The sequence below is a fragment of the Apodemus sylvaticus genome, chromosome 5 (genome assembly GCF_947179515.1).
Source record: "Apodemus sylvaticus chromosome 5, mApoSyl1.1, whole genome shotgun sequence".
In the NCBI taxonomy this organism is placed as follows: domain Eukaryota; kingdom Metazoa; phylum Chordata; class Mammalia; order Rodentia; family Muridae; genus Apodemus; species Apodemus sylvaticus.
In genome coordinates this window covers 127,428,728-127,456,124 of record NC_067476.1, presented here as the reverse complement: position 1 = coordinate 127,456,124, position 27,397 = coordinate 127,428,728, and the positions used below count along the sequence as shown (strand labels likewise).

Sequence of the window (27,397 nt, the reverse complement as noted above, 5' to 3'; positions counted from 1 at the left end):
ATGCCCAAAGTCTTTCTGGTGAAGAGGAGGAGCCCGGGAGTCTCCGTCCGCAGCTGGGATGAGCTCCCGGATGACAAAAGGGCAGACACTTACATCCCAGGTGAGGAGCGCGGGGGCCAGGCCTGGGCGCGGGGCTCCCGGGTGGGGGCAGGGTGACTGCGGCCCTCCTGCTCCAGATCGGGGCTGCGGTTCCCACCCCTACCCCCTCTCGGTCGGGGTCACAGCGGTCTTGCGAGAGGGGAACCAGGATCTAGGTTGGGAAACCTGGGACCCCCGGTGCACTCTCTCCCTAGATAGAGCTATATTGCCTGGCGGCAGGACCGTTGGTTGCAGCGCGGGCCAAAGTGGCCCTGGAAGGGGGTGGAAGGCATTGGGGGTTCTTTTGCCCCCTACGTCCTCTAAACCGCTCGTGAAGGTCCGCTAACCCCTCGGGAGCGAGGCAAGACGAGGGCACACCCGCCTCCACGGCGCGAGAGGAAACTTGGCGCGCGGGTTTTTCCGCGGCGCTTGGACCCCGGTACTTCGCGGGCGCCGAGGTTGGCCTGAGAACCGGTCTCCCGACACCCTAAGTTAGTTCCAGGGGTGGATGGCTAGGGCTGACTCGTCTACCCTCGGGACGTCGCCCACTTGGCGAGGTGCCCAGGTCCGGGGCGGGGCGGCGGCACCGCCCGCAGGTCAAACTGCCGTGGGCGCCCGGGCGTGACGCCGCGTGTGGTTGAGTGTCGGGGTGCGGCCCCCTCCCTCCGCAGTGAGCCTGGGCTGTCTGCTCCGCGACCCCCCTGAAGACTGCCGCAGCGACGGCGGCAGTAGCAGCGGCTGCAGCAGCAGCGCCGGAGAGCCCGGAGGGGCCGAAAGCAGCTTGTCCCCGCGCGCGCCGGAGCCTGAAACCCCAGAGCTTCACGACTCCGAAGGCACCGATGGACATCTGGCAGCGATGCAGCGCCCGGTTGCCAGGTCAAAAATCAAGGTAGGGTGTCGACTCTGCCCCCGCCGCCACCTGCACCACGCCCTGGCGTCCGGCTAAGGAGCCCCGGCGCCCCTCCCTGCCGCGCCCGCCCGCGCACTGGAGCCCAGGCGCCGCACACTGGCCCGCCACTCCTGCACCTGCCCCTGGGCGGCAGCCAGGCTCCCAGGGACCTGTCCCCTGTGCCACAGTGCCCGGGCCGCCAGCATCTTAAGCGGATCTAGACCCAGGGTGATGGCCCTGTCTGAAGCCGCCAGTGGCTTCGGGAACCATTGAAGATGGAGCCCAGCTACCCCCATTCACTTGCCCACCCAGTTGTCCAAGACCAGACTATTATCTAGACAGCTCGAAATCTCGGATAAAGAAATGCGACCCAGGATCTTAGACGTAATGCCCTCTGTGACATAGTCCTTGGCACACTGAGCTCCTGAGTTTTGTTTCCCTCCTGTGTCTTAGGACAAAGTGGACCGCGCAGTCACCGCTATTTCCAGCGCCCTGGTGGAGCCTGTTAGACGGGAAGCTTGTTGTGCAGGGCAGTTTAGATTTGCCTTTTCTCCCAAATTTTCAAGAGTTAAATTAGTGAGTAAAAGATAAAAGGGCTCACCTGCAGATTTTTTTTTTTTTAAAGCGTTCCTACCCTAGTTGATTGGAATGTCTGTGCCCCTCAAAAGCTAAAGACTTTGCAGGCAGCATTTTATCTGGATGGCCATCAGCACTCTGTTGGTTGGAACTTCCATGACCACCTGTTCAAAGGTATCCGCTACCCCCAGGATTAAGGAATCCTGCCCCGCTGACTCACAGCCAGCTAGAGGGGGAAGGGAGGCGACATGTTTTATGCATAAGCCCCAGGTCCTAGTCTGACCCGTTATAGCGTCACCTTGTTTAAAGCAGGCCATAATTCTAGGGCGCCCCAGGGTATCAGCTCCCCAAGCCCTCAAACCCTTGCAGGGAGGGAGGGGTGAACCCAGACGCCAGTTAGTTGGGGGTAAAGAACGCGGCGGTTCCTTTTCTTTCTCCCGGGGCTGAGCTCCAGGGTGGGCTGGGGCGCATTTGGTTCTGAATCAGGATTTGAGGCTAGAGCACCGGAAGGACTCGACGCTGCGAGGTTGGGGGGGTGGGGGGCAGAATGGTGGGGGGTGGGTGGGATAAGAGGAGGTATGATTCACAGAGCATGCTGAAGTTTAAAGCGAAGCTGGGAAGCTTCTGGGCTAGGTGGGGTTAAGTGGGAGGAGACAGTTTTCCCGAAGCAGACAGCTCTTACCCTTTGGGAAATTCTACACAGTGCCCCACTTGCATAGTTATCACCAGTCTAGAAAGACAATTGTAAAGTTTTTTGGGAGGGATCGTAGTTAGTTCGTTTGGCTTACCCAACAACGTGCTAAGGAGAGAAAGCCATATTTTGGAAGATCTCTTTTCTGCCTCAGGCAGACACAAGGATTGGAACTCCGGATTAAGGGAGTCAATAGACTAGTCATTTCCAAGATGAGTTGCCTCTGTGGTGGGGGAGGGGCTTGGGCATATTTACAGACCATTAACAAGCAGCCCGCCCCCCCCCCCACACACACACTCACTTTTTCCATTTCCTGGGGTGGGGGGCGGTTATTCCCTGAAGACATTCAGGTTTCTATCCTTCCTTTCTAGGCTAACATTAGAGGCATGTTGGTACCAGGATTATCAAAGCTTCAGGAAATACCAGCCCTGGTATTGGTAGTTTTAAAATGGCCGATCAGATTGCCCACCTCTTAGCACCTTGTGTGACTACTTCTTAAGGCATACAGAACTCAAAGGATTAGTTCTTAAAAAAAAAAAATTAGTTCCTTAACCTGATGGTGTGCCCTCCTCCCCCACCCACCTCCCAATACTCAGGAGGCAGTTGGAGCTCTGTGATTACAGGCCAGCCTGGCTTAGTGAAGTTTCAAGCCAGAGAGGGCTACACAGAGTAACCTTATTAAAACAAACAAACACCCCAAGATTTAGTTTTTTTGACTTGGAGAGAAAGAAAGCCATTCAAACAAGGATGGGGTCCGTGGCTCAGAGTAATTTTGCCCCCATAGGGCCAGCTGATCGATCATCCGTCCCACCTACCCTGTTGGACAAGCCCAGCTGTGTGTACTTCTTTAACGACTTAGTTTTCAAACCTGAAGGCGCAAACTGGGCAGTGGGCTTGTAGGGCCAAAGAAAAGACAGGTTCGAGCCTGTGCCCTCCTCAGAGGAAACAAATATCCAGCAGCCTACAGTGTGTCTGCTATGTGCAAAGCAAAAAACAAACAAACAAACCCTCTTCTTTTCTGTTGAGAACCTTCCAGAACAATCTAGCAGGTGTGGTTAAAGTATCTAAGAACTGAGCCGGGCAGTGGTGGCGCACGCCTTTAATCCCAGCACTTGGGAGGCAGAGGCAGGCGGATTTCTGAGTTCGAGGCCAGCCTGGGCTACGGAGTGAGTTGCAGGACAGCCAGGGCTATAGAAAAAAAAAAAGTATCTAAGAATTGGCATTTGTAAGTTCTTGGGAACTGTGCAACCTTGAGCGGTTCTTTATTGTTCTGGGCCTCAGTTTCCTTCTCTGTAAAATGAAGATATTCATGTTATCTCCCTAATACAGTGTAAAGATAAAGGCTGTAGCACAGTGTGTGCTCAGTAACTGTGGATATTCTCTGATCTGGTGGTGAATGAGGACCAGACTAGAGGCACAGCAAAGATAGGATTGCCAAGAGGGGAAGGGCTCTTGATCCGGACTGGCATGTGGAAATGGGGGTGATTGGTCTTAGGCTGATGTGAGCTGAGCCTTGTGATGGAATAAGGAAAGGAATCAATGTTCTAGTGAGGAAAAGCTAGGAAATGCACCAGTTAGGGTCAGGGATAGAGCTGGGGATGACCCCTAAGGCAGGATGAGAGGGGCCAAGGGCCAAGCCAACAAGTGCTCCTCTCTGGACAGAGGAGTCACCTTGGAAGGTTTCTGAGGAGGGAAGAGTCGACTGGGGTCATCTTGCTCCTCGAAACCTCACTCTGACATATAGTGTGGGTTGAATGAAAGAATGAGCGCGAGGAACCGTTGGCACACTTGTGTCTGCACAGGCTGCCCGACAGGAAGTCAGCTGACAGCCCCATGGGGAAGGTTTTGTCAGGGTGCTGACTTGAAACTGGGGACCTGGGGTTTGACTGCCTGGCTGTGTTGATATGGTGAGCGGGCCTGGGAAGAAAGCTTGGAACCAGGTTGGGAAGATGTAGTTCATCTCTACCTCTCTGACCTCCCATTGCTGGCTTTGGGGAAGGTTGTGATGTGATCTCTTTAACCCTGAGGATTCTGTAATTTAAAAAAAAAAAAAAAAAAAAAAAACACGTCATGGCTAGGAGATATGTACATCTGGGTTCAATCAAGGACGTTATTTGCAGACCTCTAACTGTGGGCTAGACAGACCTTGGAAATGCAGGTGCCCTCTGTCTTTTAGTCTTCCCCAAAACAAATATGCCTGGCAGGACCTGTGTGCAAGCAGGGGCGAGTGGTGAGCGTCAGTTCTTACTCCGTCCTAATGTGTACTCTTCTCCCTCCGCCAGGCCTCCCCCTCCCCCAAGAGTTCTTCAGAAGTGTAGCCAGGCATGGTGGTGCCCGCCTTTAATTCCAGCACTAGAGGCAGAGGTTGTCGGATTTTTGTGAGTTCAGAGGCAGCCTGATCTACCTATCCAGTTCTAGGTCTGCCTGGGCTACATAGTGAGACCTTGTCTCAATTTAAGAACAAGTTTTCCACCTTTCATATGGCTCTCTATTGGGTGATAACAGTATGTGTCAAATGTGTGCCCCCCCCCATTTCCTCTCAATTTTAATTATAAAGAGTTTCAAAGACAAAAATAGTAGATATGTAGCACCTAGTCCCAGTAAGGATGGCCCCTACTGACTTCTATTCCCACTTCCCACTTGAGCAATTTATAGATATACTACGGTCATGTTCCCCATAATCACAGGCCATACAAAGAGCTCTGATCCTGTAAGATTATAATGCTGGGTGACGTCTTAGCCCACTCAGTTTGTGTAAATATACTCTGTGATGTTCATGCAATGGGAGAATTGCCTAACAGGGCCTTTCTCGGAATGGACCCATCATTAAGCAGTGGCTGAATGTATCTGAGTTATAAGTGGCTCCCAATGTGCCCCAATCACACCCACTTGAATTATGTGTTCACATTGTTAAATGGCTTGTAACTGCTTACTCTCCTCCAGTTTGTTTAATCGAGGCCATGTAATGTCCACACACCTTGATTGACGTTTGGCATGGCCTTTAGTTGCTTTTAACTTATGCTTTTATTTTTTCCCTTCTCCTCTCTGATGAACTTGCAAGTGAATTGTTGGAGCAATGGGTCATTTGCTTGGTAGAGGTCCCAACAGTCTGGGTTTTGCCCCGTGAGTCACTTTGGGCTTTTCTCAGTTTCTGTTGGCTTCAAATAGATTTTAGGGCTAGGGCCTCACCATCCAGCATGGTGGTCCCTGTCACTTGTAGCTTTATAAGTCACATAGGATGAAAAGCAAAAATCCTTAGTGCTGCTGAATTGGCCAATCTGCGGTAGTGGTTTCCCATCACAGGAGGCTGAATGGGGCAGTTCGCTGCTCTTCATGCTTGGTCAGTTCCTGGGGTTTGACTTGAGTACGCCACAGTGTGAGAGGCGGGGAGGGTTGTGCCCCATAAAGATGCATTGCATGCTTGCTGCCTTTCTGTAACGCTAGGAGCTGTTGATGCTCGGGGCGTAAATATTTTGGTATTGCAAAATAAGTGATATGCCAGTTCTGTTCACCAGTTAGCTCTAGCTGGTTGGATTAGACTTTTGTTGTGTTCTTCTCTTCCTCTTCCTCACAAGCCTCCCCCTACAATGGCCTTGAGGCCTTGTTCATGCTAATTGGGTACTTTCCCATTGAACCACACCCTAGGACCCTAGCAGGCATATTTCTGTAGAGACAGATTTTTCCCAAGCATTCTGTTTGGGTTTTATGGGGATATTTATTAGGGAAGGAAGAAAGATGCTTGATTTTCTGCTTGATGTGATTGTGCATACATATAATCCCAGGACCCAGGAGGCTGCGGACAGTAGGTTAGCAAGCCTAGGCTATATAACCTCACACCTCTATTTCAAAAACAAAGACATAGCTGGATGTAGTGGTTCACGCCTTTAATCCCAGCACTTGGAGATGAGGCAGGCAGGTAGATGTCTGTGAATTCAAGGCTAGCCTGGTCTACAGAGCGAGTTTCCAGACAGCCAGGGCTACACAGAGAAACTTTGTCTTGAAAAACAAAACAAACAAAAACAAAGAAAGCCCAACAACAATGAAGTCTTGGTTAAGTCTTGGTTAGAATCCAGATTATTGATTAACAAATCCTTCAGTGATCCTGATTAACTATTTAAAAATTGTTTTGAATCTATATTTTTTTGTGTGAGTGTGTGTGTGTGTGTGTGTGTGTGTATGCCATGGCACACATTGTGAGAGACAGTTATGTCCTTCTGTTATATGGGTCTGAGATTGAGCGCAAGTCCTCAGGTTTGACTGTAGGCAGCAGCTGAGCCATCTTGTGGGCATTTATTCTTTCTCTGTCTTAATAAGTATTTGTAGTGCATGGTACTGGGCTTCATAAAGGCACTTTCCTGTTAATTGTTAGTTATTTTCTTTTTCCTTTGGCTTTAGAGACAGTGTTTCTCTGTGTAGCCCCAGCTGTCCTGGAACTTGCTCTGTAGACCAGGCTGGCCTTGAAATCCCAGAGTTCCACCTGCCACTCCCTTCTGAGTGTAGTGATTAAAGGCGTGAGCCACCTGCTCCCTTCGAGTCTTGGTTTCTTCTGGCTTATTTATTTACTTATTTTGATTTAAGTGCATATGTGTGTGCCTGTGTGAGCTGATGTGCATTGCGTGTGTGCAGGTGTCCATGAAGGCCAGAAAAGGACTCTGCATCATCTGTGAACTGGAAGTCAGAGTAGGTGCTAGAAACTGAACCAACAAGAACAGGAGAACAGGAAGTGCTCTTAACTGCTGAGCCACCTCTCCAGCTCCACTTCTGGCTAATGAAACATCCCTTCATCCTCTCTTCCTTTGAGGAGGTGCTTCATTCTGTCATGTGCAGAAGCTGAAGGGCCTCAGGCAATGCTACCTGGGCCCAGGAGTCCCAAAGGAGTTGGCTGAATGTAATTGGCCTGTTTTGAGCAGTTGGATGTAAGTGACTCACATGACACTAGAAATCTTGTCCAAATGGCCACCAGAACATAACTGCGGACTTGAGCTGCTCCTGCAGGTACAGAAGCATTCATTTAGTGGCCTGGTCTGTAGTGGAGACATCAAGAACATAATGGGCTGTTTACTTCCGAGGAAGTTTTCCTTCAGAATTTTGACAGGCAATGATCTGTGGCTCCCGGGAAGCTGGTGTCAGATCCAGTTCAGGCCCTTTGCCCCCCGTGAATGCTACTGGCTCTTTCTGACAATGGTTGGTTTGTTGTGGGGTTGGTTGGTTTGTTTTATTTTGATTTTTGGACACTAAGGCTTGCTTTTTAGAACGTAATTGGAATTTGGCTTATTTTCTTCCATGAAAGCTGAGATCCTGCAGGGAACAGGACTGGGGGGCGGGGCAAGCCAAGTCCTAAGCTTGGAGAATCACTCCTCCACTCTACCTTGCTCTGAATTAATTTCCAGGCTGATGTCATTTCCCAGCCTCTGTGGTAGTTTCTCTGCTTCACTAATAAGCCTTGGCAAAGTGTTGATTTCAGATTGAGGTGAGACTAGGGAGCATTTCCAGAAGGTAACATTAACATAGTGTAAATCTCCCTCCTGGAAGAGCTGAGACAGTACCAGTGGTTAAAGGCATTAATCTGCACCAATCACAAGTGGGGGCTGGAGAGATGGCTCCGTGGTTGAGAGCACTTGTTGCTCTTACTGAGGACCCAGGCTCAGCTCCTAGCACCCATAAAGTGACTTCTAACCCTTCCATGACTGCAGTTCCAGCAGATGTGATCCCCTTTTCTGTGCTTTTCAAGAATACTAGGCACATATGTGGTACACATGCATATATGTAGGCAGAACATTCATAGACTAAACATTAAATCTAAAAAATAATTTTTTTTTACTAATTAAATCTTTAAAAAAAAAAACAAAACAAAAGATCCTGCTGGGTGGTGGAGAGTGAAGGACTGTGGCTCACACTAAAGGTGAATTCTCTCTCTCCCATCAGAGAGAGAAGAATTCAAAAGCAAAGTAAGAAACAAGGAACTTTGACCAATTATCTTTGTATGTGTATATTTTCTTGCTCTGATTAAAGTGTGTATGGGGAGGGTGTGTGTGGTGTGGGTGTGTGTTTGTGGGTGTGGTGTGTTTGTGTGCCTCTGTGAGTATATGAAGGTGGTGTGTGTGTGTGTGTGTGTGTGTGTGTGTGTGGTGGGAGGGGGTGTCCATTGTGCCTTGCCTGAGTTGGTTTTCTCCTTCCATTATGTACCATATGGATTCCAGGGAAGAGACCATCAGGCTTGGCCGAAAGCACCCTCATCCTCTGAGCCCTCTTACCTGCCCTTAGTTACTTTTGTTTTAGCATTCTAGAACATTGGAACTGCTCTAACTGTAATGACTTTCTTTTGTTGTTGTTGTTTAAACATACATAGCTTTCTTCTCTTTAATTCTGTAATTTACTCCCAAGAGGCAAATAGCATGATTCATAGTTTATGGGTGAGGAAATGAAATCTTAAAGAAGTTAAATTACTTGCTTATGTTCCCAGATTGTGGCAAGTAAAGCCCTTGTTGAATTTAGGAAGCTGGAGAAGGTGGCTCTGCTCTTAGCTTCTCACACTACAGAAGAGACTGTGTGGTACCAGTTAGAACATTTACATGTGGATAAATTATAATGTGGGATTTGGGGGGTTGTTGGCTTTTTTTTGTTTGTTTGTTTATTTGTTTGTCTTTGAGACACGGTTTCTTTGTATAGCCCTGGTTGTCCTGGAACTCATTCTATAGACCAGGCTGGCCTCGAACTCCAAGATCCACCTGCTTCTGCCTCCCAGATACTGGGGTTAAGGGCGTACATGATCCAAGATATTAAATGGCACTTCATATCATGCCGATAGGCTCTTGGCATTTCTTGCCTCTCTGTGTACTGTGTTTGTTTGTTTGTTTATTGTGTATATGCGTGAGTGGTGCAAGGATGTTTACATATATATGTGGGTGCAGACTGTAGAGGTCAGAGGAAAACAATCCCCATGTGTTGTCTTCAGAAACACTCTCTGCCTTCTTTGATACAGGGTCTTTCTCTGCTCTGGAGGTCACTGGTTAAGCTAGACTGTGTAGGAATCCTCTGTCTCCCCCAGCTCTGGGATTCAACTGTATACCACAACATCTGCCATTTTAGGCATTCTGAGGCTCTAACTCAAGCCTTCACACTTGTAAGGCAAGGGTTTCACTTACTGAGCTGACTCCCCAGCCCGCCACAACCACTTTAAAATTAACATGGTTCAGATGTAATTTTGGTCAAGTTTCGGTTCATGATGTCACTTTGGTATATTTCTCTAGAACCAAGTAAAGAAATTAGACTGGATACCTCAGTTTTGAACACCGAGGAGAGAGAATGTTAGGTATGTACCTGTGTGGGCATAGCAGACATAGGACCTAGGGAGGGACCTAGTCCAGGAACCAGTCATGTTTTCTGTGGCATAAGGTCCATCCTGAGAGAGGGGACCCGAGAAACATGGAAGATCAGGGCTGGGGGTGGTGGGTGCAGCTGTACAGTAAGAGTGGATTTTGCAGCTATTTTTGGTATTTTGAAACAGGTCATTTTTTTGTGTAGCCTTAGCCTTAAACTCAGAAATCTGCCAGGCGGTAGTGGCGCGCCCCTGTAATCCCAGCACTCTGGGAGGCAGAGGCAGGCAGATTTCTGAGTTCGAGGCCAGCCTGATCTACAGAATGAGTTCCAGGACAGCCAGGGCTACACAGAGAAACCCTGTCTCGAAAAAACTAAATCCAAAAAAAAAAAAAAAAAAAAAAAAAAACCAAACCAAACAAACAAACAAACAAACAAAACCTCAGAAATCCACCTGCCTCTGCCTCCCAAGTGCTGGGATTAAAGACATGCACCACCACTGCCTGGCTATTTTTGGTTTTTTGTTTTTGTTTTTGTCTTTTTTAAGACAGGTTTTTTTGTGTAGCCTTGGCCATCTGGGAACTGTCTGTAGACCAGGCTGGCCTCAAACTCACAGAGATCCACCTGCCTCTGACTCAGAGTGCTGGGATTAAAGGAGTGCATCACCATGCCCAGCAAGTGTTCTTAATATGCAAAGGCTCTGAGTTCCATCTCCAGTTCCAAATGTAACAAAGAAAAAATGTAAGCAATATGGTAATACTGGTATTCTGGAAAGAATCTGCTTGTTGCTGATCTTTAGAGATCTGTTTCTCTATTTATTTTTAAGATGTATTTATTTTATGTGTTTGGATGTTTTGCCCTCATGGGTGTCTGTGTACCTGTGAGTGCCTGATACACACAGTTGTGAGCCACTGTGTGAGTGCTGGGAATTGAACCTGGGTCCTCTGGAAAAGCAACCAGTGTTTTTAATGACTGAGTCATCTCTCCAGCCCTTTATTTTCAATTGTGTGTATATGAGGGTAGTGAGCACGTGAGTCCAGGTGCCCTTAGGCCAGAAGACAGTGTCAGATACCCTGGAGCTGGAGTTATAGGTGGCTGTGAGTCACCTGTCATGGGAACTGAACTCAGGTGCTCTGCAAAAGCAGTACAGCCTCTTAACTGTTGAGCCATCGCACCAGGCCAGTTACTGGTTTAGTTATTCTATTTCTTCAGTGCAAGTAACCCCAAATTTAGTAGATAAAATAATGTATATTGTATTTTCTTTGGAATATCTGTCCCTTGCCTTTTTCCCTTGGTCCCTTGCAGAACTGCCTGGTCACCCAGTCTTTTTTTTTTAACCCGTATTAATAGACATTCCGATAGTATCCAGTCTATTGCTATTATAGACCAGATTTTAAAGCACTACACAAGAAATACACCTACAAACCAAATACCCTTTCCTTCTGAGAAGGGATACAGTCTGACAGAAACTAGTTATTGGCTGTGATTCTTTGCCAATTTTCTCTGTCTCTTTAAAGGAAAAAAAAAATTTTTTTTTCCAAGACAGGTTTTCTTTGTGCAGTCCTGGCTGTCCTGGAACTCTGTAGACCCAGCAAGCCTCAAATTCAGAAATCTATCTGCCTCTGCCTCCCAAGTGTTGGGATAAAGGCGTGCACCACCACTGCTCAGCTAAAGGAAATTGTTTTAAATATTTATCTTAATGTTTTGCTGCATGTAATGTACATGCACCATGTGTGTGCCTGGTGCTCAAGGAGATCAGAAGAAGGCACTGGGTCTCCTGGGACTGGAGTTCCAGACTGTCGTGAGCCTCCGTGTTGAGGCTAGGCACTTCCTCTAGAAGAACAACCAAAGCTCTTAACTGCTCTGCCCTCTCTCCAGCCCTCTTGTTTGTGTGTTTGTTTAGAGACAGGGTGTCACTGTAGCCTTGACTCAAGGCTGGCTTCAAGACTTCAGTTGTCTCTGTCTGGGTTGTTAGTTCCTTACACTCTGTCATGTGACCTTTGTCATTCCTCCCGGGGTCTTCTGGGGCGCTCTCTTGCCTTTAGGTCCCACCCATTGGGTCCCCAAGGTATACACCGCCCTTCACTTCAGTGACTGCTTTCCCAGTGACAGCTCACAATGAACGAGACATTGTTATTTCCCGGCACCCTCTGCTTGGCCGAGGGGCTTGGTTCCCCTGCAACCCTCTCCCTAGGCGTTCCACACCCCAGCAACTGTGACTGTGCTTTGACCAGAGGGCCAAGCGGTCATTTCAGTGCTAATTCAGACCAATCAAGCTAGGAGCCAGTCAGAATGAATTACAAGAAGCAGCCTGGGAAATCCTGTCCTGACGTTGTCCTGTTTGCTCCCAGCTACCCAGCACACTGACTGTACACTACTGCTCTTGGGCCTGGAGGGATGGGAGCCATCAGTGTGAGTGGGCATGCTGACTGACCACAAGGCCTTGCGTGGAGGAAGTCCACATGAGCTCCTCAGAAGCAAAAGGTATAATCTGCTCTCGGAATGAGGTGGAATGACGTACCAGCAGCCTCTATACTCCACACCCTGTGGATCTAATCCATTCGAAAAGAACACTGTGTCTGTGCTAAACATGCACAGATCTTTTTCTTGTCCCTTGTCCTTATTCCCTAAATAGTACAGCCTACAACTAGTCACATAGAGTTTACATTGGTACAAGGGATTCTAGACATCTGTGTAGGTCATGTGGATGTGTTTGGGATATGTGTAACTGCCCAAAGCCAAGGGGGTTGTATCGGGGCCTGAGCACCCAGCAGCATGTAGTATCTGCAGAGGACCCTGCTGCCAACCCTGTGTGTGCCAAAGGATGGCGGGACAGACTCTAAGGACTACTGCCTACTCTCATGTCTTTTCCCTCCAGCTGCCTTCCCCGCCACTAACACCACCTTTATTTATTTATGAAAGTGCTGGGGATAGAGCACAGGGCCTGCCTGTCCACGTGAATGCCCTGCTACTGAGCCTCATCTCCAGTCTATGGGTTTCTTACAGACAGTTCTGGCAGAGCCGGTGGACCATCTAGAGCAGCAGTTCTCAGCCTGTGGGCCTTTACCCTTTTGGGAGTGGAATGACCCTTTCACGGGATCACCTAAGAGGATCTGCACATCAGATATTTCCATTACGATTTGTAACTGTAGCGAAATCACAGTTATAAAGTAGCAACAAAAGTAATTTTATGGTTGGGGATCGCCACAACGAGGAACTGTATCAAAGAGTCTCAGCTTTAGAAGGCTGAGAAGCGCTGGTACACAGGGACCAACCTGGTGGTCTTTGAGCACATCAGATCTGGTTTTTCACATCATACAGATACCAGTTCAGTGTTTGTCCACAGAGACAGCAAATGAGGCTGAGAGAGTCCTGGCTTGGGGCTGGGGGACCATGTGGAGGCTGGAGTTCAGTTGTCATCTCACTGGTGTTAAGGCTCTGGAACCCTGGCTAAATCACTCTCCCCAAAGTGCCGCTTCTATTTGTGCATGATTGGGATGTCTGGTCCTGGGTGTGGCTTTCATCTGAATGGTGTTATCTGAGGCTACTTGGGTAAGTGGTGGTGACCCTGGGTTAGACTTTAGGCACAGCTAGCACCTTGGTGCGCCTGCATGGTGCTCTGGCTCTCCACATGGCCAGCTTGGGAGGGAGGCAGAGAAGCAACCAGGTGACCCACATCCCAGAATTACCACGTCATTTCTGCTCTCTGATGGTCATGAGCTGTACAGAGCCATATTGGGGCAGTCTTGTACTTGGTCAGAGTTTGACTTTGGTCAAGGTTAACTTCTCCCAGAATGTCAGGATCCTGCTCCACCTAGGGTGGAGTGCACGTAGTAAAGGTCAAGCTCATTGTTCCTCCGTGTATAGGGATTCCTGAATTAAACAGGTGACCCACCCAGCTGCCGGAGCAGTCAAGACGAAGACCTCCAAGAGAAGCTAGACAACTTCCACCGGAACTCAGCCTGGAGTCTGGGGGGAGGGTTTGCCCAAACTGTTAAAAGGTCCGGCGCCATTAAAGTTTACGGCTTCGATCAGTGAACATTGACTTAGCCGTACTTTCTTTTCGCCGCTCTTCCCTATGACCCCAAAATTCTCTCAACAGGTAACCCAGTTTACATGTAGCTGCTGGCGGCTACAATGAGCCCTAACCAGGTTCAGGGGAAGAGAAATCATCTCCATCCTCCCCTGCTCCTTTCTTCACGTTTGAATTATGTTTATATGTTGTGTGTGTGCATACCGTTTTGTGTGACGGCTTGTGGGAGTTGGATCTCTACTTCCTCCGTGTTGGTGTCCGGAATTAAATTAAGGTCATCGGTCTTTGTCCTCGAGGTTGGCAGCAAGTGCTTTTATTCACTGAGCCATCTCTGCAGGGCCATTTCTGTTTCTTGGTGCTGGATCCGTACTCAAGAGGCGGATCCTCTTGACTGGGTTGACTGTGTCTGTCTCTGGTAACTGTTGACAGCAGGACCCAGACCCTTCTGTTCCTCTATCCTCAATGTTTGCTTCTTCCTCATAGCCCTCGTGGCTGCTGGAACTCTAGCCACTGGGAACCTTTTCTCTCCCTTAAGGGACTATCTAAATTTTCATCAGTCGGGTGGTGGTCCCATGCCCATGTCTTATTAAAACTGTAAAACTGTGCAGAGATAGGAAGAATGCTGTGCAGAGACATTTTCTGGTACCAGAGTCCTCACACCTTCCCCAAAGCTAAGGGAGCTTTGGGGAAGGTGCATCTTAGAGGGAGCAGAAGCCATAGCCAGGCTCAACCTAGTGAGAGAAGACGTCCAGATTCCCAAGTGAGCCCCTGCGATCTCACTATCTCTCTCTCTCTCTCTCTCTCTCTCTCTCTCTGCGCTCCCAGTTCACCACCGGCAAGTGCGACGACTCCGTGATTCACAACTGTGCCCTGTGTGGCAAGGGCTTCCGCCTGCTGCGCATGCTCAACCGGCACCTTAAGTGCCACAATCAGGAGAAGAGGTACCTGTGCACCTTCTGCAGCAAGGGCTTCAATGACACCTTCGACCTGAAGAGGCATGTACGCACACACACAGGTGAGGCTGCAAGTGTGCCGTGCTCACTTCCTGTTCCTTCGTGGTCATCCTCCCCACGCCAACCACCCACGCAAGTTAGGCGTGTGGAGCAGGATGATATTTCTGGAAAGGACATGGGATGAGACATTTGGGGCTATCCCTGACTCTGCCACCTACTAGCCTTGTCACCTGGGGCATGCAGGCTACCCCTCACTGTCTGAATTTACTCTTCTTATAAGTTAGGTATGGTATACAGGATCAAGTGAGGCTAACAGTCTCTGCTGTAATGCAACCCCCTTAGTCTGCACGTAGAGTAGGATGTTATGTGCCTCTTTCCTGACTCTTAATGTCATTGGTTTGGTTTTGGTTTTGGTTTTGCTTGTTTGTTTGTTTGTTTGTTTTTCAAGACAGTTTTTCCTTGTAGCCCTGGCTGTCCTGGAACTCACTCTGTAGACCAGGCTGGCCTTGAACTCAGAAATCCTACTGCCCCTGCCTCCCAAGTGCTGGGTTTAAAGGCATGCACCACCACTGCCCTACTTTCTTTTGCTTTCTTAAGAAAAGGCACAGGCTGGCCTTGAACTCTCTATCCTTTTCTCTCTGCTTCCCAAGGGCAGGGATTTCGGGTGTGCCCCACTGTGTGGTAAGCCCGACTCAGGACTCCGGATTCTCCTGAAGCGACAGAACAGCTGAGCTTCCTGCAGGAGCGAGTATCTTCCTATAGGCCTCTTCCTTGGCCTCCCAACTTTCCTTCTTTCTCCTTTTTGTTAAATGCTGGGGATAGACTCTAAGGCCTTGTGGCTGAGCTACGCTGAGCCCATTTTCCAACTAAGGCAGCGTGGATCTGAGACTTCCTCTTGTGCGTTCCAGAGCATCTGTGGTTGGAGATGACCTTTTGCCTCAGTCTCAAACCTGCTGATGGGTCACAGGCTTCATTAGCTTTATCGCAGGCACGTCTGACCTCTAGGCTTCTGTGTTTGAGGCCCAGTCCACACCTTTGGTCCAGTAAGCCCTGGAGGAGAATTGTAAGGATGCCACTTCTCAGCTCGGAGTTCTGCAACTCCTGGTAGAATAGATACAGACGTCTCCTTCCACTTCACATGAGGTCTCTTACTGTGTGGGTCATCAAATCTCCAGTGGTCCCATCCCGTCCCATTTAAACACGACTTACCCTAAACTATAAAGTCCTGCCCTGACTACCACCCACCATCTCGGCAGCCTCGAGCTGTGTGCATAGACCCCCACCCCTCAAATTTTTTGAGACTGTGGGGGGGCGGGGGGGTACTGTGGAAGGGGAAATACCCACATCTCTCTCCTGACAGCCTTCAGCCCTTTCAGTCTCCCCCAGGGACCTTCCCAGGTCCCGTGTATTCCATTTTCTTTCCTAGTTCTTCTTATGCCTTATTTTTCTTAAGAGTGGCAACATTGCACCCTCCCTGGCCTGGCAAGAGTGTCCTCTACATTATAAAGTGGACTGCTCTACGAAAGATACCTTTTTGTGTGTATGTGTGTTGGGGGAGTTGGGGGGGATGAGAAGGGGGTTGGAGAAGGAAGGATGAGGGCTGAGATAGGATTTGAGACTGCAGGCCCTGGTTACCTGGATCTCACCAGACTGACCCTGAGCTCAGGGATCTGCCCACTTCTGCCTCTCAAGGATTGAGATTAAAGGTGTGTGCCCACCCTGCCTGCCCAAACCTTTCCTTAAACAAACAAACAAAAACTACTTTAACTAAACTGAACTTTGTGTTGAAATTATAACCCCCCTGATGCCTAGACCTAGAGGCCTGCAACTAAAACGAAGTAAAAAAAATCAGAGTATATCTAACCTTGGAGGTCACTACCTTTCCTCTGTTAACCTGCTCTCCCTCCAAGGGAAGTCACTATCATGACTTCTAATGAATATGAATGTTTTTTAACTTGACAATATAAATGAAATCTGTATTTCCTTTGAATCTGACCACAGGTTTTTTTTTTTTTTTTTGTCTCTAAAGATTAATTAATCAAGTAAGTAAAAAAAAAATTTTTTTTTTCCGTTTTTTGAGACAGGGTTTCTCTGTGTAGCCCTGGCTGTCCTGGAACTCACTCTGTAGACCAGGCTGGCCTCGAACTCAGAAATCCGCCTACCTCTGCTTCCCAAGTGTTGGGAGTACAGGCATGTGCCACCGCCGCCTGGCTAAGTAAGTAATTAATATAAGAAATTGAATCCAGGGCCTTGAACACACTGAGCAAGTGTTCTAACATTAACCCATATCTCAGGCCTGTTTTAGTTTTATATTCTGAGAGTGGTCTCACCATCTTGCTCAGACTGGCCTTGAACTCACAGAGTAGCCCTAGCCAGCCTTGAACCAGCAGTCCTAGTGATTAAGAGGCACCTCCAAAGTCTGGACTGCAGCCACTGGCTGGATGTGGCTGCTGAGCTCTGCCTTGGCACTAGCAGCGATTAGATGTGGTTTAAGACTAGATTTTGAAGGCTTTTTTCTTTTTTAAAGATTTATTTATTTTATGTATATGAGTACACCATTGCTCTCTTCAGATACACTAGAAGAGGGCATCAGACCCCATGACAGATGGTTGTGAGCCACCATGTGGTTGCTGGGAATTGAACTCAAGACCTCTTGAAAGAAGAGGGAAGAGCAGTCAGTGCTCCTAACCACTGAACCATCTCTACAGCCGCCATGGAAGACTTAATGAAAAAAAATCTCAAATTTTAAAGTAGATTCCATTTTGAACTGGTCATGTTTAAATGAAGTTTAAAATGTATCATTGAAGATAATCTCTTTAAGTTCCAGCAGTCAGGGTGCAGAGGCAGGAGGATCTCAGTGAGTTCTAGACAACCTGGTCTACATATGGAGTCATAAGCCATCCAGAGAAATTCAGTGAGACCCTGTTCAAAGAATCTCATCTGTTTCTATTTATTTGTTTACCTATTTTTTGAGACAAGGTCTCCTGTAGTCTAGTCTGGCCTTGACCCTACTACCTTCTGCTTTGGCCTCTTAAATATTGGGATTATAGGTAGATTGCCACTGTAGGTAGATTGCCTGGCTTCTTCTGGAAATTTCTAAATTTTAAAGTAGTTTGCCCCTTAATTTTTGTTGGACAGCACTATAATAGTTGAAATTGATGGCTAGACACTTTTAGAGCTTTAATGATAACTTTTGCTTTCAAAGTAATGGACAGCAGGCACTGAGGAAATGGCTTAAATCCGTCTCCACGCCCAGACTCCTGTGCTAGTAGAGGTGTGCCTCCAAAGATTACTGGATCGTAAAGAAAAGCTGGGGGCTACATTTATCTTATCTGGTGACAAACATGGAGTCACTGACCTGGGCAGGCCATGAGGGGGTGGTGTAGGGACTAGAGGAGGAGTCAGGCCCATGATTGGCTCCTGGTCTTTACCATAGACATGATTGTACTACTGAAAACTTTTGAGACGTCTTGGATGTGTTCGTTCATGAGACCCAACCTCACTGGCTTTAAAAGACCATCCTAGACTTTAGTGGGAACTTGGTCTTTGCCTTTGGTCAAGCTGTGAGCATTAGGGTTTGGTGGCTGACTATTCTAAGTGTTGTATTTAGGTCAGAAACAAAGATATAGACACTACACAAATATAGGAGACAGCTGGGTGAGGGATGTGTTTGCATTGAGTCCAAAAAGACCAAGCCTTACTTAGCATTTTAAAAACCTTGCAAGAATCCTAGGGACCTCCATTAGAGAGGAGTGAGCACTGTTGGTAAATTCAGCAAAGACGGATGGACAGATAACCAGGCTAATTTTGCCTCTCCCCCATACCACCGACAGCATCTCTTCGCATCCCAGCAACGTTGGAGGGCATCTAATTAGAGACTCAAAATTCAAAGAAAAATTCTTGAAAAAGATTCAGGGAAACCAGAGCCTGAATATGTCTTACATTAATATCCAAACAGATGAAAGAAAAGATTAGGAATCCTTTTTTGGGTATGATGTCACCAAGAAAAGAGTCACCACAGGATTCTTTGTCCCTATCCCTGTTTCTGTCTCTCTGTGGTGTGTGTGTGTGTGTGTGTGTGTGTCCAGGCAAGGGTGCAGTCTGGGCTAGGGGGCAAGGGTGTGATCCAGATGGTAGTTCGTCATATATTTGAATAAGCCAAGTGGTGCAGAGGAAAAGTCTCGTAGTATTTTTTAAATGTGTCAGTCCTGGTCTTGGTGGTACATGCCTGTAGTGACCAGGGAGGAGAAGCCTGAAGGATTGTGAGTTCCAGGCTAGCCTGGGCTAAACAGTGATTTCTAGACAAGCAACAAACCCCTGCCCACCAGAAACCAACCAAACCAAACAAGCCATAATTAACAACAACAAGGAAAGCAATCTGTAAATGAGCGGTAGTTTTTGTTCTAAATCGTCTTGGGCCCCGTGCACCAGAAGCAGTTCCTTGTTAGGATGATTCATGGAGGAGGGTTCCTGAGAGGAAGTTGTCGAGCAGTGAGGGCAACTGGGGTTCAGGGTTATCCTTCAACACTATCCTGTCCATAGTTTGTGAGGGACCTTTCTATACCCATTTCAATCTGACATGGCTGACGATAGTTTTCATTCCCTGTCACTGGGAAAGTTAATTGCTAGTGCCCAGTCCTAGGAAGAGGGGACGCCTGGGAACTGGGAGCTGCGAGCCTCCCGAGCACTGGGCTTGTGCATTACCCAAGAAGTGGGTCTGGGTGCGGAGCCAACACTCCCATATACTTTACAGAGACCTTTCTCTAGTCTAGTGTCAGGGACGGGATCCCAGAGGCCAGACTCACCCAGCGAAACAGAGGGAGGAGCACTGGGCCCTGCGGATCTGCCCTTTCCAAACATGCTTTGGGTTTGGGCTTTTTAACTTAGGCCAGCTAGGGTTACTGCCTAAGAGGGGCTGCCTGATAGCAGAAATGATTGGTTTTGGAGGGAGAGATCTGTGTGTTTGAGTGAAAATTACTGACCAGGCTGAGGCCTGTGCTCGGCCTAATGGGTGTGGCAGTGGGTAGCTGGAACATTTGGAGAGGGGGGAGGGGTACTTTAGAGAAATTAAAAACAAAAAAAAAATACTGACGTTTGGAATCCACCCATGCTGGACTCCACACCTGAGTGGCCACGCCCACACTGCACAGTATGGTTAGAGGACCACCGGCAGCACTGGGGAGTTGGTGGGCGTGTACAGTTGCACATTTTGATGCCCCAATGTTGAGATACAGCATTTATGGGAAATATTTTGTTTTTTTGTTTGGTAAAATAAATGCTTATGCTGTGGAAGATTTTGGATGATATAAAAAAAAACTATAGCAAGTGTCAGCTACCATAATGGCTGATAAGGCCAAGAGGTTGGTTAAGGCTGGAAAGATGACTCACAGCTCTGAAGGTGTGGTGGCTTGTGCCCCTAATCCCAGCACACAGAGGGTGAGGCAGGAGGATTACTGAAGTTCAAGGTCAGCCTGAGCACTTGGTTTTTCTTGCAGAGGACCTGGGTTTAGTTACCTGCACCCACATGGTAGCATACACCATCTCTAACTCCTGTGGGGAATTATATGCCACCTTCTGACTTCTGCAGGCACTGCACTCACATGTATGTATACATACATGTAGGCTCATACACATAAAACAAAAATAAGTATGTTTAATTGTGAGGTTTTATTTTTATTTTTCAGGCAAGGTCTCACCATGTAACTTGGCTGACCTAGAACTTAATAGGCTAGCCCCACGCTCCCAAGTGCTGAGATTGCCACCATGCCTGACTGAAAATAATTTTTCTTCCTTCCTTCCTTCCTTCCTTCCTTCCTTCCTTCCTTCCTTCCTTCCTTCCTCTCTCTCTCTCTCTCTCTCTCTCTCTCTTTCTTTCTTTCTTTCTTTCTTTCTTTCTTTCTTTCTTTCTTTCTTTGTTTCTTCGGTTTTTTGAGACAGGGTTTCTCTGTGTAGCCCTGACTGTCCTGGAATTCACTCTGTAGACCAGGCTGGCCTCAAACTCAGAAATCCGCCAGCCTCTGCCTCCCAAGTGCTGGGATTACAGGCATGCGCCAACACACCTGGCTAATATATCTTTAAAAAAAATAAAAATGAGGGTTGGGGAGATGGCTCAGAGGTTAAAAGCACCAACTGCTCTTCTACAGACCCTGAGTTCAATTCCCAGCAACCATATGGTGGCTTACAACTATCATCTGTAATGGAATCCAATGCCCTCTTCTGGTGTGTCTGAAGACAGCTACAGTGTACTCATAAAGATTAAATTAATAAATAAATTAATTAAAATTAAAAAAGAAAAAAGAAAAGGCTGGCTCAAGTAGTAAGTGCTTGTGCTTTGAGCCTAAGGACCCACATATGATCCCAAGAACCCATGGGAAAACCCACGGGTGGTTGACCAACCCACAGGGCCTGAGGGTGTAGCTCAGTTGTGAGTGACTTTCCTAAGAGGTGCAAATTGGTTAATTAATCTAGTACTATATACAACCACTCCTGTAGTTCCATCGCTTGGGAAGTGGAGGCAGGATATTCAAGGTTAGGCCCAGTTGCACAGTGAGTTAGTTTGAGGCCAGCCTGGGCTACAGGAAAACATTTAAAAAGCAACCTTATGCCTCTGGTTAAAGTAAAAAAGGCTCCTGCCTTTCCTGTGGACTGTGTTCCATAGAGAGAACCCGAGGAATTCCAATTTGAGGTGAGGGCTAGGGAGGGGCTGCCCACAGGACAGGGGGCTTTCTTACCTTATCTTCCATCAGGGGCTATATTGAGAGAGACCAGAAGGCAAACAAACCCCAGTCTGACTAAAGCAGAGAGGACAATGGTGTCTTTGTTTGGGGCCTAAGGAGAAAGATTGCCTGGATTGGGAAAAATGCAGCTGAGAAGTTGAAGGTGGGGCCTCTAGCTGAAGAGGGGTGGGATCTGCTCCTCAGCTGGGCCTGTGGCATGGCCTCGTCCATGGTTTCATTTAGATTTTAATGTATATATTTGTTTTTACCTAAAAAGATAATATATTTGCATGGAGGGAAGGACACTGGAAAATGAGATTAAAAAAAATAATAACAACCTGAGTTTCTTTTACAGCCCCAGTTCACTTCTGAAAGCCATCTGCCATTTGTTCTTTGTTTTATGTCCTGGAAGCTTCTAAGGCACGTGGCTGCTCTCATGGGAAGAAGACCTTGGCTTGCTTGGTGTGTCCGCGTCTCGGACCTACCTTAGTCCTTTTCCTCATTACCCATTTAATAGGAAATCATGACAATTCCCTTCACAGAGAGACAGTCCTTCCCTAGTTCCCAGAAGTACTTGCTTCCATTTTCAGGTTGTTTTATTCCCCCTACTGTTTTATTTAATTCTGACCACCATGAATTTTCTTGTATATCCTTTGCCCACATGTGTGAGTCTATAACTTCCCACAAGTGAACTTGACTAGGCCAAAGGCTAGGAACATTCTGGGTTTTACCAGCTTTGCCTATTTGCCTTCCTAGAGGCTGCCCCCAGCATCTTCTCCTGTCAGGAGACCAGTCTCAAAGCTTCTTGTCAGAGTTCACAGTTTGATCAATGCCAGGAAAGGAACGTTTGACCTAGAGAAAGGAAAACAAATAGAAAGTTCCAGAAGTGGGGAATTGACCTGGAGATATGGGATTTGAAACTCAGCTTAGTGTTAGGAAGAAACAAACACAAAAAAGGAATGAAAAACTCAAAAGTCTTTGTTGATAACTCCCCAAAAGAATGTGTGTGTGTGTGTGTGTGTGTGTGTGTGTGTGTGTACACATGCATATATGAATGTATGTATGTATAATATGTATATGTATATGCATATGTATGCATGCATGCATGCATGTATGTATGTATATATGAATGAGTGAACTCAGTAATAAAGGCCTAGGGTAGAGAATTTAAAAGAGCAGGCAGTGAGGGATGACTTCACCACCCACCTAGGAACCACATTTTTTTAAATCCTTTTTTGTTGTGAAATACAGAGTTCATAACAAAAGGTGTAGTTGAAAGACAAATACTAAGCACTTAGGGATACAGATGGATGGTGGGCAGTCACCGCCCACCTGCCTGGCTTGCCTGCTCAACCTGCTTCCATTGTGTTGAGCTGGATTCTAAACACTGAGATCCTAACGCCCTGAGTACCTAGTGTTTGCCAAGTCTTGAGCCTGTGATAGCTCAGTTAATCCTCAGAGCAGCCTTCCTGGGTGTGAGAGCTATCTGGGTGAGACGATTGAGGGTTAACAGATAGACTGCCAAATTGACCAGTTAATGAGTGGCAGATGTGCATGCAGTGCCTGGCTTTCCAGCGGCCTTGGACTTTGGAACCCAGATAGGTGTCAGTAGGTCAATTATGTCTGGTAGCAGATGGTGCTTTTGGTTCCCAACCAACCTGTTCTTTTGACTAGGACAAGATTGGTTTTGGCTTGAGAGGAAGATGGTGGGCGTGGCCTCACTGTTATGGGTGGGGTTTAGATCCTCTTTACCTCCATTCCCTTGAGGGTGTGGAAAACAGGGGCTCCTGGAGACTGGAGCTTATTCATTCAAGCCCTGGAAGGAGCTTTTTGGACAAAACATCTGTCTGCCAGGAGTGAGATTATAGTCAGAAGAGGGAACAGGAACACTGGGGCAGGGAGCAGGCTTATAAGTTAGAAATGTCATAAGTAGAGCTTTTATGGTCTGTCTCCTTCTGTGTCTATATCATGAAGCACCCAGCCTTAAAACCAGACATGGTGCCTATACTGTATCTTCTTAGAAAAGGATTAGTCACCCCCTTTCTTTACTGGCCAGGTGATTCAGGGCCCCTGAAATCTCCTGTCCTTCTCAGATTTTACTGGGTGCTCTGCCCATAGAAGACATGTGCAGACTGTGCATTAACTACTACAGGGAAGGTGGTAAGGTTCTTCGCAGGTGAGGCCAAATGTGGTCCTGCTGGTCTCTGGGTCACCCCAGGAATAAATAGGAAGCTCTATGTCAAGAGCCAGAAGTGTTCATTTCTCGGATGTGTATATGTGCAGTGGAATATCATACAGCCATAAAGAAGGAAATTAGCCAGGCAGTGGTGGCATACGCCTGTAATCCCAGCACTCTGTGAGGCAGAGGTAGGCGAATTTCTGAGTTCGAGGCCAGCCTGGTCTACAGAATAAGTTCCAGGACAGCCAAGGCTACACAGAGAAACCTGTCTCGAAAAACAAACAAAAACAAAAACAAAACAAAAAAACAAAGAAAAGAAGAAAGTAGAAGATGTGTGGATAAAAGTGTACACTGTGTGGCACACTATAGCCTCTGTGGCAAGATGGTTTGATTTTCTATCTTTTCCTTTTTTGGGGGGAGGAGCACAAGGACAGAGGGCGGGCACAAAGGGACTGGGAGAGGCATAGGATTGGAATGAACAATATAAAATTCACAAAGAACAAATTAAAAAGAAAGGAGCCGGGCAGTGGTGGCACACGCCTGTAATCCCAGCACTCTAGGAGGCAGAGGCAGGCGGATTTCTGAGTTCGAGGCCAGCCTGGTCTACAGAGTGAGTTCCAGGACAGCCAGGGCTACACAGAGAAACCCTGTCTCGAAAAAACCAAAAAAAAAAAAAAAAAAAAAAAAAAAAAAGGTTAAAGAGAAAGAAAAATCCTGTAAGTTTCAAAAACTTTCTGAAGAAGTAGATAATAGTGTGAATAGGATCAAAGCAAGCCTTCTGTGTGTCTGGAAAGACCATTTATCTGTGTGTATGGGTGCTTTGTCTGAATGTGTGTCTGCAGTACACAGTACACGACTGGTGCTCATGGAGGCCAGGAGAGGGCATCAGATCTCCTGTGTGTGGATGGTGGAAACAGAACCTGGATGAGTAGCCAGTTCTCTTAGCTACTGAGCTATCTCTCTAGCACTTGAAAAGGTCACAGTGAAGGCCAAGTGTGGTTCACGCCTTTAGTTCCAGTACTCAAGAGGCAGAGGAAGATCTCTGAGTTTGAGGCAAGGTCTAACTAAGCCATGCAGAATGACAGGGTTAAGCCCTATCTCAACAACTGAGTACAAATTCTCAGCTCCGCCCTAGATCCAGAACTAGGACTCTGCTTTCTGTTGGTTCTGAGACAGCATCTCACTGTGGCCCGGTCTCGTGGCGGTCCTTCTAAGTCGGCCTCCCAAATGATAGCATCACAGGCTCGCATCACCTCGCTGGCGTAAAACATTCTTTCTGGTGATTGGTGTCCCGAGTACCTTTCTTACCTCAGACTAAGCGCAGCGCTAGCTCGGCCTAAAGAAAATCGGCAGGAGTTTATAAACTTACTTACTCAATCTTGGCTGCAGAGTAGAGTCTTTCCAGGAAACTATGAGAACTTCTTTTTCAGACTATGTCCAGAACAATTAAATATATTTTAAAACATATTTAATAATATGTACCTATACACATGTATTTATAATTTTGTACAAATTTTAAACAATCCCAAGAAATTCTTTGGCTGGACTAGAGGAAGAGAAATGTATGAAGTGAGAGAAGGGCCTTATTTTTTTTAAAAGATATATCTATTTATTTTATGTACACTGTAGCTGCCTTCAGACACACTGGAAGAGGGCATCAGATCCCATTACAGATGGTTGTGAGTCACCATGTGGGTGCTGGGAATTGAACTCAGGACCTCTAGAAGAACAGTCAGTGCTCTTAACCACTGAGCCATCTCTCCAGCCCCAAGAGGGGCCTTTTTAGTTTTATTTTTAAATTTACTATTTATTGTTGACACCTGTCTTACGTAGTCACATGACTCATATTGGCCTAGAACTCCTGACCCCTCTGTCTGCACCTCCCTCAAGTGCTGGGATAACAGATATGGGCTTCTGAACTTGGCTTTAATTTGAAATTTAAATATCCCCCTAGCCCCTTCTGATGGACTCTCCCTGTGCTGGGTAGCCCAGGCAGCTTTCACACTCTTAACTAGGATTAAAGAATACCACTGCCTACAACATTTCATTAAAAAAAAAAATGACACAGTTAGTCATCTGTGTGTGTGCATGTGTGATCATAAGCATGTGGTAGGAAGAAGACCAGTGATGTCAAGTGTCCTCTCAACGTCACTCTGTGTCGTGTCATGCCCCACCCCCTGTTCTCTCCACATTTATTTAGTGCACATAAGGTATAATGTATGTGTGTGGATGTCTGCCTATGTGTGCTATGTGTGAGTTTGGAGGCCAGAGGACCAATGGGAAACAATTCTTCCACCATGTGCCTTCTGGCATCCAAACTCAGATGGTCATCCTTGATGTCTAACTCCTTTAGTGAGTTATTGAGTGACCTCGTTGTGCCCACTATCTCCCACAGCACCTTTTTCCGAGAAAGAGTGTCTTACTTGGCCAGTGAGCTCCAGGGATCCACCTGCCATTGATTCCCAGAAACTGGAGACCTGGTTTCGCGGTGCAGCTCAGGCTGGCCTTGAAATCACAGAGATCTGTTTGCTGCTGCCTCTGAGTGCTGGGATTAAAGGCATGTGTGACTGTAAATGAATTACTTAGCATGACTACAAGCATAGTTCTGAGCAAATGGGAAATGTTTCCGATTTCTTTCCCTTTCACGATGCTCTTGTTGTTGTATTAAGACTTGTAAAGGTCACGGTTTTAACATTAATCTAGTGGAGTGTTTTGGGACCTAGCAGCCACCACGTCCCTGCCCACCTTAGTAAATATAAGTTCTGGGCACTGAGCTTCTAAAGTTCTGGTCAAGGGCATATAAAGCAAGCACTTTTACCTGGTCTTTCATTTTGTCTCTTCTCCGCAGTGCTTAGCACAGTGTGAGTGAGCTCTGCACTGTCTCCCATGATGCCCAGCACAGATGCTGGGCTATTATTCCCCGCTCTCTGCCTACCTCCCTTCCCTGTTTCTGTCCTTCGCTGCCTGACCCTTGCTTCCTGAGACTGCCTCTCCAATAAACTTATTCTCAGATCTTTGCCTCAGAGTCTGATTCCCAGGAAACTGACAGTACATAAATTGAAAACAGTGTTGAATGTTAAGTCAGATGAAAGAAAGTTAATCTCTCTAAGAGATTAGAGCTAAGTGGTGGGTTCTGGCTCACTGGCGCCCACACCTGTTAGGTTTGTCCGCTATCCACCAGAACCCTAGTAGATGGTTCTGGCCCCACTCTCCGCACATCAGCAAAGATCTCAGTCAAGGGAGGCTTTTATGGCTTCATCGGAGGGACACTTGGGCTTGGCTATAATCAGCTGGTGACCGTCTGTTCCTCATCCTTGCAGGCATTCGCCCCTACAAATGTGAGGTGTGTGGCAAGGCCTTCACCCAGCGATGCTCCTTGGAGTCCCACCTGAAGAAGATCCATGGGGTACAGCAGCAGTATGCCTACAAGCAGCGCCGGGACAAACTCTACGTGTGTGAGGATTGCGGCTACACGGGCCCCACCCAGGAGGACCTGTACCTGCATGTGAACAGTGCCCATCCGGGGAGCACATTTCTCAAAAAGACTTCCAAGAAGTTGGCGGCCCTTATGCAGAACAAGCTGGCATCCCTGCTTCAGGAGAATGCCACCCTGAGTGAAGAGGAGGAAAAGAAGTGAAGAGTGAGGAAAAAAGCAGAGGAGATACGCTGGCAGCACGTTTCCTCGGACTGTTGGTCAGAGGTGTGCCCCTCTGCTCCCCTGGGTCTTATTATAGTAACAAGTATTCGGTCAGTCACCTCTCTTTTCTTTTGGGACATCAACTGTAAGAATCACCCCAAAGTTGTCAGTCATTCTGCCACAACAGGCCCTGTACCCTGTGTATTGTTTTTTGTTGACTGAGGTCACATACGGGTTTGTGTGTGTGTGTGTGTGTGTGTGTGTGTGTGTCTGTCTGTCTGTCTATCTATCTGTCTCTGTTACGTGGTTTTTTCCTAGTAGAATGTTC

General features: G+C 47.3%; 1 protein-coding gene across 1 annotated transcript; it reads left to right on the top strand.

The window, feature by feature from the left end:
• On the top strand, positions 1-27,397 carry Ovol2 (ovo like zinc finger 2). The gene is made up of 4 exons (XM_052181502.1): positions 1-100; positions 750-967; positions 14,410-14,599; positions 26,753-27,397. The coding sequence occupies exons 1-4, from the start codon at positions 1-3 to the stop codon at positions 27,067-27,069; spliced, it is 825 nt and encodes a 274-aa protein (XP_052037462.1). The 3' UTR covers positions 27,070-27,397.

Bases quoted from the DNA above. Each gene is read 5' to 3' on its own strand.
- Ovol2 (XM_052181502.1), top strand. From the start codon at position 1: ATGCCCAAAGTCTTTCTGGTGAAGAGGAGGAGCCCGGGAGTCTCCGTC. The intron at 101-749 runs GTGAGGAGCGCG...CTCCCTCCGCAG, and splicing joins GGCAGACACTTACATCCCAG to TGAGCCTGGGCTGTCTGCTC. The intron at 14,600-26,752 runs GTGAGGCTGCAA...TCATCCTTGCAG, and splicing joins GCATGTACGCACACACACAG to GCATTCGCCCCTACAAATGT.